Consider the following 18,729-nt stretch of genomic DNA (forward strand, 5'->3'; position numbering starts at 1 on the left):
GTCTTTACATGCCATCATGTTTTTATAATGAAAAAGAGAATGGCAAGCAAATTCATTGCAATAACACCTTAATTGCTAATGCTCTTTAATATGATTTGTGGGTCTTGGAAAACCTGCATACAATACAGAATTCCATTGCTTTAACAGCATGATGTAATTATAAATAACTTGTAAGCTGGAAAATCTCAGTAACATTTATTTTTGGCTTTGGATTGGAATAGTTAAAAGGGGTTTAAACCCAATAAAAACAGTAAGTTTAAGACAATAGTGATTCAATACATTACTTCTTGTGAAGAAGTAATATGCAACTGAGACATTGGTCTCAATCCTCAAACAACCAAGGTATCACCCTCTTCAAACACTTCACAGAATTCAGTTTGGGTAAAACTGAGAGACTAATGGAATCTGATAGTTTAATCAAACCAATACCATTACCATAATTTAATTACTTAGATTGTGGCTGAAGACATTAGATCTTAGGCCTGGATTATGATAATTTCTAGTATAGGGGGACCAATTTCAGATACTGCAATGTGATTGTGATCCCCTGTGAGACAGGGAAGGAGGACCCTTCCTGGCAGGAGATTAGACACAAGCAAATTTGCACTTTTATTTAGTGTTCACAGTGTGTTGCTTGGTACCCCAAAACTATTGATGAGAAGAGCACTCTCAGTAGGACTGTTGCCTCCAACAAAATCACGTGGCTCAACTTAAAAAATATATATATAACTATACATTCACATATATGTATTTTTATATATATTTTTGTGTATATATATTTGTGTTTATATGTTTTTATTTATAGATATTTTTGTGTATATATACACACAGAGATATGTATACATGTCAATTTATATATGCAGGTATATACATACATATGTGTGTGTAATATCTATCACTATTTAAATTTGATCTTTGTGTATGAAAGCTCCACTGTTAATAGCTGCAATTAAATATTTTTAAAAGACAAGAATCTCTACAGCAGAAAATCCAATGGATTGAGAATGCTTTTCCATAAAACAGAGAAAAGCCTAGCATTAGACAACATAAATATTATATTTTAATTCATGTGAATCTTTTCTTTTCTAAGCTAGTTTCAAGCTTTATTCTCAAAAGGTTGTGAAATTCAGCAAACAGGAAAACAGGATGCTTGTGTAGGTACATTCCTGGTGAAAACTGTCACACTGGATAGAAATAAAATGCCATAGTTCTTGCTGGAAGCTTTGGTCAGTCAGAGGCATGGGGTCAGGTACTGTGTCCAACACTTCTTGCAACAGAAACTGTATGGACCTACAGGATTATAGGGCTCATCCAAAACCTGATTTTCACGGTCTCATTTCAAACATAAAATCACAGAATCATAGAGTATCCTGAGTTGGGAAGGATCATCAAAATCCAACTCCTGGCGCTACACAGGACAGCCCCAAGGATTACACCGTATCTCTGAGAGCCTGCTCCAGTGCACAACCACCCCTGGATGAAGAATCTTTTCACAGCCTAACTCCCCTGACACAATATCAGGCCACCCCCTCAGATCCTGTCACTGGTCACCACAGAGGAGATTGGTGTCTGCCCCTTGGCTCCCCTCAGAAAGAAGATGCAGACTGTGATGAGGTCCCCCCTTAGTATCCTCCAGGCTGAGTATGTCAAGTGACCTCAGCCACTCTATGTATGGCTTTCCCTTCTGACCCTTCACCATTTTTTCAGCCTCCTTTGGAACTCTCTAACAGCTTTAAAACCTTCTTACATTCTGGTGCCCAAAACTGCCCCCAGCACTCAAGGTGAGGCTGCCCCAGAGCAGAGCAGAGCAGGACAATCCCCTCCCTTGCCTGGTTGGCAATGCTGGGCCTGATGCACCCCAGGACATGCTTGGCCCTCCTGGCTGCCAGGGCACTGCTGGCTCACGTTCAACTTGCCATTCAGTTTGGGCTACCTTTTCCCATTTTAAATGAATACCTATAATAGTAGTCTAATTTATTAGCACTTATAAAACGAAATTAAAATATATATTTGGATTCATTTTCACTGATAATTGTGTGAGATTTTCTTCTGCTACAGTTCTGTGCTTCTGTGTACGTGCCTGTAAGTGTATATGTAGACATATTTTGGCTGCAGAATGGGCCTATTTCATGTCACTGTTAAATCAGTTGTGTGAATACAGCAAATCTCACAAAGGTATGGTACATACCATTTACTGAAATGGTAGAAATTATTACACAGTCATTATCCAGAATTTGCATGCAAGTATGCTGTTCAATTTAAGTTATGTAGGCTATTTCCAACTGTTATTTGAATTGAGGTACCATTGCTTTCTGATAGTTTATGTATTACTTTCTAAACACCTTATCAATGCAACAAGACACCAGTATTTCTCTTTGCCATTATAGCAACTAAATTATATAGTATTATGCAAGTACTGTGCAATTACAAATTTGTATTCACTGAGGTCTTGTTCATATACATTAGAAACACAAGTTCCTCTTTATTTTTACTGCATTTAGTCTGATATTTTCCATATTACTTTCTGGATAACTAGGTGCGTCTTGTTTTGAAATTTTAAAGTGTTGTTGGATATCCATTTTAATAATTCTTTTAAGTAATTTTGGGTAGAAGAGAAAAAAAGTCCACGTGTCTTGTTTTTAAAAACACGGTTACCAACAATATACTGTGACTGGAACTGTGAGCTTTCATCCATGGAAATGGGGAAAATTGGGTAATATTATTTCTGAGAAAATTTACTGGTTTTTTTTAAAGAACACCTCTTTGAGAAAGATTTGAATTTTATAAAATAAGGTCTAAATGGAATCTTTGAATGTATGAACTGTGTTTCCACAAAAGATTCTAAAAATAAGTCAAAAAGCTACAGACAGGTCAAAAGAATAGTAAAAAACAAAGTAGAAACATACTGACTCTGAGTCTGTGTACGTATTTTGGACGTGCAAAATTGTCCAAGTGCTTTTGCTTTGCTTTGTTTATACACTAAACTGTCAAATCAAAGAACTTATGAGACAATGCAGGGATTTCACTTTCAGTGAAATAAATGAATGAAATGATCAAATGTTCAGAGGTACATTCCTCATTCAGAAATAAATGCATAGGATCTTTTAAGGAACATGCAGTCAGTCCAGAATTTAATTTTGTAATTTGTCAAAATTCCTATCAAAAATGCACTTATGACACAGATTATCTTGGATTGATAAAATTTAGTACATGGTCTGATTAACTGCTAATTGACTATTACAGATTATTATAGACTAAAATACTTAAACAAGATAACTAGAATAATCTGATGGTTTTTTATGACCATGATCATATACCTGTACTTGTGAATGTAACATGCTTTTAAAGACCAAAGTGATTAACAACATTTGAATTTTCAAAACTTATTTGCTAACATAACCACAACAGAATGCCAATTCTGTTACTCAATTACTCAGGGGACCTTTCTTAGAAACAGAACACTCAACATGGAATGGATGTTACTGCATGATTGACTAGATAATTATAAGCTGCTGCCTACAATGAACAACAGCATTAAATTTTAAAAAAAACTTGCTCTTCTCTTTCTAAGGAGTTTTATGCCATACTCATACCATATGTACGTCTAGATAAGAATATATGTTATACAGTGTAGAATAAAACGACTATTTTTCTTAAAACAAATTCAAGAATCTTGATCTCTTCCACTGCCACCACTTCAGCCTAAAAATTGCATAACCTTTCTCTTCAATAACATAATTTAAGCAGAAATATTAATCTGTAATCAAACTTTAGACCCAGTGGAAAGCACTTAGCCACTTTCTAATAGCATTAAAAAACCCAACAAACAAATGTCTCAGCTTTTCAGCAAAGAATCTTTATATTCCTAAATGCTTGGAAGAATTTGTTTCAATTTTTAATTTCATGTGAGGAAAGGCAGTGAAGGTAGTGTATTTGTTTAGCAACACCAGCATCACCCATTATGAACACTAAGAAGTAAACACATAAAAGGAGCTTTTTTTTCAGTTATCAAGATTGTTTGTTTCAGCTGCGAAGGTGCAGCTGCACCTGACTGACAGCAATGGTTGTACACTGAACTCAATGCATTAAGAGCCTGGAAACTGCACTAGCTAGTGGCTGCAGCTGCAGTAGAGTAGCTGTAAAGAGGTAAGAATTTTCTTCTCCTACAGCAGCTGTCTTTGTTATGATGTGCTCCAGCACATACAAACTGGCAGCCTCATGGGCAAGTGGTCCTTGCCCAGAAGTCTGCACAGCCACCAGACTTCAAGTGCGCTTACAGTTTGAAGAGACTATGTAGTGCCTTCCCAAGCTGCGCACCTGAAAGTGCTTTGGTCAACTATTCTCTTTAAAGCAGCTCTTCTCCACAGGGTTGAATCATCAGCTCCCTGTGAGATGTAGCCCCTGAGAAACTGCAGACAGCTCAAACTGATATAACCAAAGCTTCAGTCAGACCCTACTGCCCATCTGCACTGAAGTATTCGGAAAAAAGAAATGGTCAGAGATTTCAGGCATTTCAGAAGTTTTCTTACCTACATGTGGGAGATCACTTAAAATGTATGGATTTGGAGCTAAAGAAAACATATTTAAAGTATTTGCATACAAACTTTTTTTTTTCATTTCCATATTACACCTGGTTATCACAGTTAGTTTTATGAAACAATGGCTATCTCTGAACTATCATGATAAAGTTGTTTGGAGTAACATGAACAATAGTGTACAATCCTGCCAACCTGAAATAGTGGCTAGTATGGCAATCACCATCTTTAGAGGCAGAGTGCTTGTCCCCAGGAGCTACACATATCCACATTAAATGATCCATCATTACTTTCAAACATGTCAGGCTGAGGAGCTCCACAAACTCCACTGGTCAGCCAGCTGCTTGGTAGTGGGATATCTATTCATAAAACCCACAAAGGAAAAAGAAAAAATATATAGCTAACATGAATGAAACAAAACATAGCAAGTATGAGTTGGGAGAAATGGTTTTCCAAGAACTGTTTCACCCTGTAGACACAGTACAAGCACAGGGTTATTAGCTCATTGTGGACTTAGATTACTACCACATCAGAGACCTTTTCAGTGACACTCAGCATGAAGTTGGCCCCTATGTTTCATCATATTAGGATTAAAATGTTAGTTTTCTTTAATATAAGAGCATAACATGCAAGCTGGAAAAAAGATACATACTTATAAAGAAAATTTTCCCCTATTTCAGATCATTTTATGAAGCAAACAATTGAGTAAGATTAGATAAGAATAACTTGGATTTGGTCTAAGAGTTCTGCAGAGGAGGATATTATCAAAATTTACTGATTGTCTAAGGTTTCATGATAGGAAAAAGATGGTCATGAAGATACATTCTTTTGTTACTGAAGAGAAGTATTATTAATACCAGGTCCATATAAGCTTATGAAGCTAGTGGCCTGGAAAGTTGCCACCATGTGGCTGAAATATTTCAGTTACGCAGTTCTAATGGCAACAGCTGCTTTAAATTTAAAGGGCAAGAATTAAATAAGCCATGACTTCAGTGGGAGACAAATGGGCCCTAAGTTTGTTTCTCCTGCTCCCTTTGTATCTAGCTTCTCCTCCATAGCCTGCCTGTAGTGAATGTTTGTTAGAACTGACCTTGGTATGTCTCAAAAAACACTCAGAAACTCACTGCCAAATCCACTGGCCAATTGTTTTTGGAAAGAGGATACTGTTCCCCTTTGGACTTAACTCTAGCCTCATCCTCACACCAGCCAATACACTTCCAGCCTGTATTTTCCTCTGGTGCAGTGCATCCAATGTAATCATGTTTAGTACTTTCCAAACAACAAAGCAGATGTTCCCTGTAATGCAGATTTTGAAGAATGCACATAAGGCTTAAACCAGTGACAGTGTTATCCACCAAATGCCTGCAAAGGAATCCACATCATCTCAGACTAACAAGTTTTCTTACTGAAGTCATTTTAAGGGGTGCCAACATTAAGGATAAAATATGCAGAAAAAAGGCCAAATATTGCCTTGAGGGACCTACTTGTCAATGCACCAGAAATTACACACAATTACTTTTCTTCCAGAATTGGTGGAGAAGTGCACATGTAAAATATACCTTTTGCACTTAAAAACATTTTACCAAGCAAACTGCTTCAAATTAAACCAAAATGAGTAACTGTAAAGCAATGGGACTTCCCTGGTTTCAGTAAAAACAGCTGGTATTGCTGCTATTAATCCAGTACATGTACACTAAAAAGTCTTGTATATCTGAGAAAAACATCTCAGTCAGGTAGTAGCAATGTACAACAGCCTCTGGAGCCTTTGCCTATAGCAGAAAAACCAGACTATTTGCTGCCAATGTATCTCTGCATGCATGCCTATAAACTGAACGCATTTATTCACTGACATTCAGTATTATTGATACATTAAAAATCAAATGCCTCATAACTAATTTTTCATACTAGAAAATAACATCCCATTTCAAGTTTTAGTTCATAACATTATGCTAAAACATATACATTGGCAACACACAGCATACTCCTAGTGTCAAGAAATTATTACCTCTAAGCTGTATGACTTCTTACAGCAAGGACAAATGAAGTAAGCCTTGAAACACCATTTCAGAAACCACTGTGTTCATATCCCTCACTTTACCCTAAGAAAGGCCTCATGAAGGCTCTAGGTATTTGAGACCTAGAATTTGCAAGATACGTTTATCCCTAATATTAGAAGCCCGGAGTTGTTTAGTAACCCATCAGCCCAATGTGATGGCAAGTCCAAATATTTCTGAAGTTTCCATGGGAAGGGAATTTCTGGTGAGATTCTATGAGCTCTGTCATGAATAATTTGTTTCCTGGGAAGTAACAAAACGTGAAAAGGCCTTTCAGGTTTCTTTGTTTTCTGTTTAGTCTTCTGATATTATCATATAAGAAAGAGCTGAACATCCTCTTATTTTATTACATATATTTGCATACCCTTTCTCTTCTGTACATATAGAAAAGAATTATTTTTAAGGTGCAGGGGTTACAAAGACACTGATTGAAATAAATTTTGTACCTATCCCACACACCAATCATCACCAGAGGTGAACTGTGAATCCTGGAATGTATTTCCCACTTGCTGTGAGTCAGCTGCAGCACATGAGAGCCTAGAGCCAAAAGTTAGCTGTGTTACGACCACTGGGTTTACACAAGATTGTTTTGTTTGGATACCTAGTTGGATGGCTTTCATGTTTTTTCATTTTGAACTGAGGAGGAACTACTGCATGAAAATGGAAGGGAAAACTAAAGAAGGATTTCTTCAAACAGAAAAACAAAACCCTGTTTCATAACTAATAAGAGAAACCTGTCTCACACTCGTTAGCAGAAGACAAATTCTTTATTCAGTGCAGTAGTGCAGCAGGAAGACATGGATATGTGTGCCTATGTGCTTTACTAGCAACCTATGACAGCACTCACAATGGAACACAGGAGATATTCTAGAGGACCCCAAACTTCCAGGACAACTTCCTCTCCATTTGGTGAATTAGTGTCTACAGCTTGAAGAATATTCTCAGTTTACCTTTTCTTTTAATTTAACATAATCTCTAATGAAAATGTGTATTCACAGTTCAATCAGAACCAAGTCCATTTGACCTCTACCTGTCTCCAAAACAGGCTCTTGGTTTAAAGAGGAAATATAAGTCCTTCTATCATTGAGATAGAGGAGGACATGCAAGTCTCCAGAGCTAGATAATGAGCTTTTCTGGCTGAGGAAGCATGGATGAAAAGCAGTCTGGAAAGCAGGCCACTCTCAATCTGTTAAAAGCCCTGAAGAGTAGGACTAGGGATATTAATTTTGTGAAGATTTAAGCATGATGGCAGAAGAGTTCTCACAACACAGGTTTGATAGATGGCCTTTTTTGCAGTAAACATAAACTTTTCTTTGGGAGCCATCCTCTATGTCTAGCAGAATGGCAGTCATCTACATCAAGTGATCAAGGAACAAGAATTACCTATGGTCCCATGACGAAGAAGATTTCTAGCTAGTTGGAGAAGTATACAAGCATTTCTTACTGTAAATGTAACTTATTTGCATATTTGTAACTGGTGTAAAATTTGAAAAGTTTTCTGATGTTTCCTAATGCTTAACCATGTCTGGTAGGAGGTGGATGACCATGGATTTAGTGAGATTTACATGGGAAAGACTGCCAATATTTTCTTTGAAGAAAATTTCTGCTAGTAGATCAGAAAAATAGAATCATCACCAAGAAGTCTTCCAGTTTGCTAATGATTCCCTCCACTTATCATTTGTTCAATGATACATTGGACAAAGAGATACTTGTCTGAGTTCAATAAGAAGAATACAAAAGACAATTTGACACACTATGACAGTTTCTCCAAAAACATAACGTAGAAGTGACAGGATGAGGAAGAAGATTGATCTTTCTTAGTAGCTGTTGTAAAAATGGCTGGACATTTGAAAACAAGTATCCGTCATTGAATTGATGTCTAACTTTCAAAAATTTTTGAAGGTGATGGCTAACTTTTAAAAGCTTTAATATGCAATTTACAAATGAACCCTTTAATTTCAAGTGCTAGTGCTACTTTTCAGCGTTGTCCTACTATGAGCCTTTCATAGATTAAGTATGTTTATTGTGAAGAAAAGGATTTGGAAACAGGTAACATCAGGGGTTTAAAAAAATATTGTAAATATACACTATTCTATCTGATTTTCATTGCTATTAAAAAAAAAAGGTAAGAAAAGAGAAAAACGAAAAATAAGTAGCAATATGTAGAAACACTTTGATTCAGCTTCCTTATGAACACTCAATCTGTTTTCTTCACATTTTCCAGCCATCTAATAAATGGTGAGCCACACAAGAACTATTGAAATTGACTAATCTTTGTCTTGGAGTTCAACAGTTTTAACTCTTCTGAGTACTGAGACTGTACTCTACTCATCTCTGAGTTCATTTGTACTTCACTCTGCCCATCTCTCCAAGAAAATGTAATTAGCCTATGTCTTCTAGTATCCCCGCTGTAATGACTTGACTGCTCTTTGCTGATATGGACATGTCTATGGAGGCTCTACATGCTGACTGTACTGTGAAATTCGGTTGTCATACTATACCTGTTGGCCAAGAGCTGTGACCTAGTTCCAGAAGGAGAAGTTAGGTAAATTGCCAAGTCTCCACGTCGAGGGTGAGTAATAGTGATACGTACAACAACATGCTCCAAGTAGATCACATGGTGGTTAGGATTATCTGAACAGCCAGTGGCTTTGTAAATTGAACGGACAATGCTGTCAGGTCGTATTGTTCTATAACAGAAGCACAGCAAACAACATTAGCATTTCTTGCTTTTTGTGTAAAATACACAAACCCATCTTTTTTGCTTAGAAGAGAATGATGGCGTTGGATAACTGTAAAGTCAGTAGCCTATAATCACTAGTTTTGACATGTGCTTCCTAGCTGAAAATACCACTATAGTGTAATTATTTCACTGCAGATAATGGCTAATGGCAACTGCCTGGGTTTCTGTTAAGCACATACACAAGGTAAAATAGGAATAAGCCTTTGGGACAGAGCATTGTGGTAGATTAGTGGCCAGCTGAGAAATGCTGAGATTGTCATGGGATCACAGCTGGCTTCTAAACCCCAGGAAATGCCTGGCATAGCTAATCCTAGCTTATGTAACAGCAAGTACTACATGTTAACGGTACCAAAAGGCATCTGACTCAGCTGGTTTAAATTGGCATGACATCCTTGCAGACAATACCAGTTACAGATCAAGCCTGTCAAATATACTTAGCAAACAATATTCTTAGTGCTTTGGAAGTCTGCCTTATGCTTGATGCTGCCTCTATGTCCATTGAGTACACATAACAGAGTTTTGCTCTTAAGCCTGGTTCTACAAAGACCCTATCTTAGCAAGTGAAAAGCAGTTCAGTTTTGGCCTCTGAACTAGAGACCCTCCTAAGACCATTGGAGAGACACATTATCATACTGTTTCAAAAGCATATTTGCTTTTTACATCCTGGACTGTTAAATCTGTCTCTTCTTGCAAAGGTGACTGAAATGCATTCAACCAAATATTCTTTGATGTATCATCTACATAAAAATCCATCATTACCCAGTCTGGACTGTTTTACACCTTCACCTTCTGCGATGTTCTTTAAACTAGGGCCTTTTCCCATGCACTACATCTGTAAATGTGACAGACTCTCTAGTATGGCTTTAAAAATGATACAATATACACAATGCAAGCGAGGGGTAAATTATAGCCAATTTTTTTCCATAAATTTATGCCAGCAAAAGTTTTGGTAGCGGGTATTACTTGATTTGCCGATCTGTGTTCTCCACACACACATGCTGTGGAGGCACTGTTGTCCACTTTTCTGCTTCTGTCACCATTGCTTCAGCATCCATTAGTCCAAATCCATAAAGGTGGCTCACTGCAAGGTACAAACAGAATGAATACAGTTATAGCATAAACCCTTGGATTTCATCATCGACTAACTCCAGAATGTCACATCCTAACAGGAGTTACTTCTTTTCTCTTCTTCCTTACTTTCACTCAAAGCTCCAAAATCTCATTGCCAAGAACAATAAAGACAATATCTAATTTGTTCAACAAATCTGCCACTGATTTTATTAAGTGGCATGAGGCACTACCTACACTACCTACTATGAGAACTACAGAATGCCAGTGACTAAAATTGCCTCGGGCTGCCCTTTGTCCATGTGCCTCAATTTAGCTCAGCCCTTTTGTATGACAAGGGGATATATGAGCATAATGAATGAGAGGAAGGTTACTTCTATTACTCAAATGCCAAACACATGCATGTGTATTCAGGGCAGCTAACTGAGACAAATTTGAGAATGAACAGACCACTTTGTAACTGCTGTATCCTCTCAACTTCCCTGAGTGTAGTAAGTAGCACTAGTGGATGCTCTTCTCTTCCTGTATATGGTATGCTTGTCATTGGCCAACCAACTAGGTAGATCCTCCCTCTCCCTAAAGCTGTCTGCTTGATGAGGGTGAAAAGCATTTACTGAATCAGCTGTGTGTTTTTGATTGCTATTCCAATTGAAACAGAGACTTGCAAAAGGGTTTTGGTGAATTAGAAGAGCTTCTAGCCATGATGTTCCATTGTGACAAATTGGTGGTCTTGATAAAATTCTGACAGCAGAAGGTGAAACAAAAAAGCTTCCACAGGAGGAGTTTAGATTGCAAATATTAGTAAATCAGTTTTTCTTGCTACCACAGAAACCCACAGAAAATTGTAAGTGCAAATTTAACCAGCAATGCAACAAAGCATGGTATAAATCCTTCCAAATGCATGTTGCAGAGGGTTTGTGAAAGCAATCTCTATATTGCCAAACCAAAATTCAAAGGACTCTATCTAAAAAAAACCCCAGCCTTCTCAAACAAATACAGTCCAAAGCTTAAGGATTACATCTTCCAAATATCTAGTACTGTCCAAAACTGCCAGCTGAAAAGGATTCTTCAATGCACCTCACCTTTTCTTGACAAGAAATAAGGGCAGAAAAGCATGTAGCATGGCCACCACCAGTCAGTGACCTTCAGATGGAAACTTATGTGACTTTTAAGCTATTTACCCGTATAATATTTTTCCCTAGTATGCACATTAAAAATGTCAATAAAATCTATGGAGTGAACTTTCTATCCTCCCCACCCTAACAAATACTTGGAAGACAGACTTTAGGAGGAATTTTCATCTAGGAGAAAAACTTACCACTCAAGGTTTTGTGGTTGTGGTATTTGTCCATGACTCAGTATTTAAAATGTCTTGCATGAGAGCAGCAGTGTAGTGATAAGTTCTGCAGCTGATGTGATTTTTTCAGTTGAAAAAGAAATACTTTTTTTCCTTGAAAGGCCTTCCCATTGAACTAAAAATTTCCTGACAGAGAGGGTTACTTTTAAATCCTCCCATGTAGACTGACATTTGGCTGTCCAAAACAATTCCAATTCAAAGCCCTTGATCCAATGGGTTGGTTAGCAGCTGAAGGTACGAGCAGAGGTCCATAATTTTCAAAGACCAAATTACAGCAATTTAGGACAAAATCACATAGTTAAACAAAGTAGTTGTGTCTTAGAGAAGAAAAGAGATTTTTTTCTCTGCTATCTTCAAATTGTGCTTCTTCATATGTGTACATCCTTGTATTCCCATGAGTTATATGCTAAGATGCCTGTCCCAAAAGTTAACAATAGCCTGGTGGTCTACATGGAATTATAAATGTCTTCTAAGAAATGCCTGGAACTGCCTCTGATTTGTATACAAAAGATTCTGAATTGACATTGTTAACCCAGATTCATCAAAGGCACTGCCTGAAAGGTTATGATGACTGCAGAGAGCAAAGTGTAAAATGCCTCCAGACCTTGCACCTACCTATTTATGTGCTCTGCATTATCACTGCTGTGCATTGCTACTGGGCTCAGCTTTTGCTAGGAATCATTACACATGTCAGAGGGGGTATTGGACTGTTTTGTACAAAGGTACTTGTCCTTCACAAATGAAATATGAATATAATATGAATATAATATGATACAATGTAAGCTGGTAGCTGAGGAGTAGACTGTTGCTTTTATTAAGCTGAAGGGTTGAAAATGTGATCTCCTTGTGTGACCAAGGTGTCCATCAGTAGAGCTATCTTGAATTCTTTCTCCAGTCAAGCAGCAGTACTAATTGATAATTTTTATTTTTGCAAAATCACAGGCCCACACAGAGCCTAACAGGTGCAGGGCATGTTTCAGAGAAAAATTCCCTCCCACAACACGAAGTAAATACTAAGTTTTAGCTGATCTCTTTAATCTTTCTTAAAGATGTTTTCATCTTAAAGATGAAACAACATTTGTCATGGGTAAAGTCCATTTATTTACCCCTAGTGCAGTTCCTTCATTAGTACACTGCGAAAACAAGGCCTTCTGAGCTGCTGGAGAGACTTCCCCAGCTTTTTCATAATCTCCTTGTTTTTGTCTGAAATTGCTGTTGAAAATTCAGTAACTTTCTCATTTACATACAAAGCAACCCTCAAATCTAAAGTTAGGATGCATATCCCATTTGACTTGACTATGAGAAATATGAATAGCTGGTGTTCATAAATCATAACAGAGAATCATGCAGACTTCAGAAAAATTTGGCCCAGACACTAAAAACACAACATTTCCAGCGTAGTTAAACTTGATTCGTTAGGTTGCAGTTTCATTGCCTGTCATCAAGATGTCTCATCAGTAACTTAAACACTAAGCCTTCCTTGCTATTTTACTCATGTGACAAAAGGCTTGCATAAAATTTTCTCCCTACTATATTTTTGGCATTTCATATATCATGTCCTATGTACTGTGAAAGCAGCATTTGAAATGTAAACATTTTGTATACACATACCAAATGCTAAATCAGGAGAGAAATAGTAATAATTTCAGTGTGACAAATGAGGAATATGCACCTTCCTCAACTAGATTAATCTGTTTTATATGTCAACTGTAATGATCTGTGTATTTATGCCACAATAGGATCTTGATCCAAAATGAGATTGACAGAATAGGAGACTAAAATGTCCATTAATACTGTGGTTTCTTAAATATTGCTTAGCAGATCTAGAATATGTGAGCCTCTTGAGTTACTCTCAGCCCATAAATACTTTCAAGTGATCTACACCAATCTTTTACATTTGACATTTTAATTGCAAATAGAATGAACTAATTCTATAATGCTTCAACAATTTCATATTGCTTTTCTGTCATTTGCTTAGAATATTGAAATATTTCAACAAGGATAAACAACTGCATAACAAGAATTAGACAAAAAGGGGAGAAATGTCATGATGACACAGCTTAAACGGTTTTGTTTTGTCATGTCCTCTCTAAGACAACAATGATCTTGAATAATAATTCATCTTGTTTCAGCCGTATTCCTATTTCATGTCAACTTGGCACCAGTAACCTGTGACAACTGAGTGTGATTTCATAAACACATAACTGCTTTACAAGCAGTAACACAAGTGTGCAAGAAGATGCTTTTTCATTCTTGCTTTTAAAACCAACTTACTCATGGTTTTCAAATTAAGCAAATTATTTGTATTTCTGTATTTTACAGAGAACAATCCCTCAATTTCTGCACCTAAAACCAAATGAAACAGAAAATGAAGTATTTCCTCCTCAAAGGAGTCCCTGAAATCCAGGCATTTTTATAGACTCAGTATGGATGTGGGAAGACTGAGTTCTTACACCTATCACCACCCTAGAGAAGGTTGTGAAAAACATACAGTTGCCCGATAGATTTGTTTAAAAAGTGGCAGCTACAAAGATGCACAATGAGAATCTGAAGGGCCTCTACAGCATAGGATCATAGAAGCACAGAATGATTTGGGTTGCAAGAAACATTTAAAGCTCATCTAGTCTGACCTCTCCACTATGAGCAGGGACACCTTCCACTACACCAGCCTGCTGAAAGCCCTGTCCAATCTGGCCTTGAGGCATTTACAGGGATAAGGCACCCACAGTGTCTCTGGGCAACCTGTTAACAATGCCTCACCATTCAAATTATAGAATCACAGAATCACAGAATAATAAGGGGTTGGAAAGGACCTTAAAGATCAACTGCTCCCAACACCCTCTGCTATGGGCAAGGAAATTTACCCCTCAAGTTGCTCAAGGCCTTATCCAACCTGGTTTTGAACACTGACAGGGCTGGGCATCCACAGCCTCCCTGGGCAACCTGTTCCAGTGTCTCACCATGCTCACAGTAAAGAATTTTTTCCTAATATCTAATCTAAATTTCCCTTCTTTCAATATTCTCCCATTATACCTTATCCTATCACTACAGATCCTGATGAAGAGTCCCTCTCCAGCTTCCCTGAAGGCCTCCTTCAGATGCTGCAAGGTTGTTCTGAGATTCTACACAACCTTCCTTTCTCCAGGCTGAACAGACTCAACTTTCTCACCCTATCTTCACAGAGAAGATGCTCCAGTCCTTGTATGAATTTATCAGCCCTCCTCTGGACTTGCTCCAACAAGTTTCATGTCCTTCTTATGTTGTGGACTGTATACAGCACTCCAGGCAGGATCTCACCAGAGCAGAATAGAGGGCAGAATGACCTCCTCCGACCTGCTGGCCACACTCCTTTAAATGCAGCCAAAGATTGGATTGGCTTTCTGGGCTGCAAGTCCACACTGCTGGCCTGTGTTGAGTTTTTCATCAACAGTTGCTCTCAAATCCTCCACAGGGCTGCTCTCAATCACTTCTCTGCCCAACCTGTGGGTGTCTTGCATTGCCACAATTCAGGTGTAAAGACCTTGCACTCTGCTTTGTTGAACTCCATGAGGTTCACACAAACCCACCTCTCAAGCCCTTCAAGGTCCCTCTGGATGGCATCCCTTCTCTCCAGTGTGTTGACTGTACCACACTGCTTCATGTTGTCAGCAAATATGATGAGGGTGCACTTGATTGCACTGTCCATGTCACCAACAAAGATGTTGAACAGTATCTGCCACAGTGCTGACTGTGAAGGGACACTGCTTGTCACTGGTGTCCATGTGGACAATGGACACAATTCTGTGTGTGTGGCCGTTTTTAGCTAGTTTTTCACCCAAGTGGCTTATCCATCAAATCCATGTCTCTTCACTTTGAATACAAGGATGTTCAGTGGTACAATGTCAAACACTTTGCACCAGTCCAGGTAGATGATGTCAGTTGCTCTGCTCTGCCCCTATCCATCCATCCTGTAGGCCTATCACAGAAGGTCAGCAAATTTGTCAGGTATGATTTCCCCCTTGTAAAGCCATGTTGACTGTTACCAAGCACCATGTATAAAAATGTCCTTCATTATGTCCAGTCTAAATCTACCCTTGTTCAAACTAGAACTATTACCCCATGTCTTGTTACAAAAGACCTTCATAAAAAATTTCTTTCTATCTTTCTTCTAGAAACCTTTTATATATTGAAAGGCCACTACAAGGTCTCAATGGAGCCTTCTCTTCAGGCTGAACAACCCCATCCCTCCTTGTCTTTTTCCTAGGAGAGGTGCCCAAGGGCTTTGAATATTTTGAATATAGTCAGAAAGGTGTTAACAGAATACTTCAAAAAGTGTTTTTATTGAGATTCCAGTTATGTCTATGTCTGTTTCTGATTTTTGCATTAGTATAAATAATTTCTCCAGTAATATACTAACCATGGCTTTACCTGATAATAGATTTGACAAAAAAAGAAGAGACTTCTGGATTTTACATCTTTCTTTTTGCCAAAAAGCTCCTATTAATTGATAAAATAAAATACAGACTGCCCAGAAAAGCTAGCAGGATAGCTAGTAGAAACTAAACCTCCAGTAACCAGTCTACCTTTTTGAGTAGCTTGTGTGCAACTCTGACACTGCTATGAGGCTTTCTGGTCATTAAAAAATAGCCTTAGAACATACCATCTTAAAACACTGAGAAATTAAATCCAAGATTCTATTTTCCTTCACATCCTTACTTATTTTATCTATTTCAGGAATTTGAAACTCAAGTGGTTATTAAAGAGACATTGGTTGACATAAGGCACTAGAAGCAAAGTACCCTTTTGGGCTCCCAGAGTCAGGCTCTACTGGTAGTGACAGCACATGCCACCCAAATAGTTCCCACCTCTCATGAGCATAAGCAGCTCCCAGGCAGAGGCCCTTAGTCTTGGGATTCACCTGGTCTGTGGTCAGCAGTGAGTATCCATGAGTACCAAGCACAGCCATGCCAACAGTTCCTGATTTACTCCTCAAAGCTTGTTTAGGAATGAGTAAACCAAGTTAATGAAGTCTTCAGAACAGATGGTGTTCACACATAGACTGTGCCCTGCATATGGGCATTATCTTACCCAGAGTCAGAGAAAACACCAGTGAGCTTTGCTGAAAACCTTGGCAGAGTGACCAGGGAGACTGGCTTACTTCTCTGCCTTTGAAGCAGCAGAGTTGTGATGGAAACAGAAAACCTGACTACTGCTGACTGGTGATTGCTATGAAAATTCTGCAGCAGGATTCTAAGACTTCTCTGCAGCAGCATTTGGCTGTAAGTCATAAAGCCTTTACCGAAGACATTAATTCACTTGAAATAAGACAGCTTATGTGAATGGAATAAATCTGAAGGTTATATGGGTTTAGAAGGGAGAAAAAAATGTTTGTTGAAATAAAGTTGGCTAAGGAGCATCTGCAGTAATAGAAGCTATAGTTTTTTAACTAGTGGTATTCTTTTTAAACAGAATTGTTTTTTTTTTTAAATTTTTATTTTTAGCATGAGGATTTTTAGCACTGGAAAACATAGCAGTTTGCAACTTTTTTTAAAGTAAAAATGTATTTTGTGACTACATTGTGCAACACCTTGCAAAAAAATGTACCCATCTCCTCTATTAGGAGCAAATTCACCCTAGGAGATATATTTAGGATTCCTTGATATCTCAGAGGTGGACAAATACAATGTCATTCTATCAAACAATAAAATCATCTTTTGGTGAGAGTGTCTGTGCTAGTCTTCATCTCAGAACAGATAATGACAGGTGAGTCAAAGGCACTGTAACTGGAAATCCTGACAGATTGTTAGCAGGAGACACAAAGAGAGCATTTCTGTCCTGTCAGATTATCAGACACATGGCACCCCTCTTGTTCCATTCCACACTGAGGCTCTGTGTGCCCTGAAGTACTGGAACTCCAGCAGGATATTTACACTAATTCCTGACTGAGCATTCTGCTCCCTCAGATTTCATCAGAAAAAGGATATACAAACATGCAATAAATCACAGAAAAAGTTCATTGCAAATTGTTTAATGATAATGATGCTGAATAGAATAACTAGATAAATTATTAATTAACTAAGCCAACTTCACAGTATCCCTGTGGAGCTATGTAGTGGATGCTGATCAGTAACCTGAAGTAAAAGGAAGTTAAACAGTAAGCCAGCTACGGCAATAGCTGGCCAGTAATGTCAGAGTGGTGGGTGAGGTTCTTCATCCCCTGACTTAAAAGCAAATCCTCAAAAGCTGATTTTTCAGGAGGGAAAAAAGTATACTGTTATAAATAACTTCAGGCATCTAACTGAGCTGAGTTGTCCTATGTAGAACCTTATCTTTCCCTATTATTACATGAAATTCTACATCCTGACAGGATACATTAAAATACTACATTGTAGATAGTGTGATCTGTTTCCTAACTGGCCTGAATCCTAGTTCCATTAAAGTGGACACACTCTGATAAAACTACTGCCAGTTTTGTAACTACTGAAAGGCACTATAGCAATGCAACAGCAGTGAAGAAGAGCTTTGGTGTTCATAAAGGCAAGTGTTTGTTGTTTTTTTAAAAAGACAGACCTACCCCACTCAAAAGATATTCACCATTGCTATGGATGGATACAAGCAGGACAGATATTTGCTTAGAACATTCTTACAAGCATATCACATTGAGAATTAGTACATAAAGAGGTCATGTAACTTCCAAGTTACAACATTCTTTTAAAAATCAGTGTTCAATGTCTGCAGTTAAAATTTTTTGCTTTGGAGAATTGTATCAGTTTATCAGTAGTTTTTGAAATTTATTGATCCTGGTTTTTCTTTCTTAATACTGCAAAATAGAAATTTACATTTCACAGTAAGTGGCAGACTCTTATGGTTATGAGTCCACAGGGGAAGACTTTCAAACCTCCACTTCCTCCCTGTGCCCCAGTTCTTTACAGGGTTTTCATAAATGTCTGAGTTGGGCTTGTTAAAAGGAAACAATGTCAAAGGTTATCACTC

The 18,729-nt window shown here is 37.9% G+C and overlaps 1 protein-coding gene across 2 annotated transcripts in view; it reads right to left on the bottom strand.

The window, feature by feature from the left end:
* PCSK5 (proprotein convertase subtilisin/kexin type 5) overlaps positions 1-18,729 on the bottom strand; it is a 227,494-nt gene that overhangs the window by 70,496 nt on the left and 138,269 nt on the right. For both annotated transcript variants that reach the window (XM_066568788.1, XM_066568789.1), the window contains exons 11-12: positions 10,296-10,413; positions 9,091-9,279 (exon numbers count right to left, since the gene is read on the bottom strand). In XM_066568788.1, the coding sequence (XP_066424885.1) occupies positions 9,091-9,279; positions 10,296-10,413 (307 nt within the window). The remainder of the gene's footprint in view (positions 1-9,090; positions 9,280-10,295; positions 10,414-18,729) is intronic.

This window comes from Molothrus aeneus, chromosome Z, assembly GCF_037042795.1.
Source record: "Molothrus aeneus isolate 106 chromosome Z, BPBGC_Maene_1.0, whole genome shotgun sequence".
In the NCBI taxonomy this organism is placed as follows: domain Eukaryota; kingdom Metazoa; phylum Chordata; class Aves; order Passeriformes; family Icteridae; genus Molothrus; species Molothrus aeneus.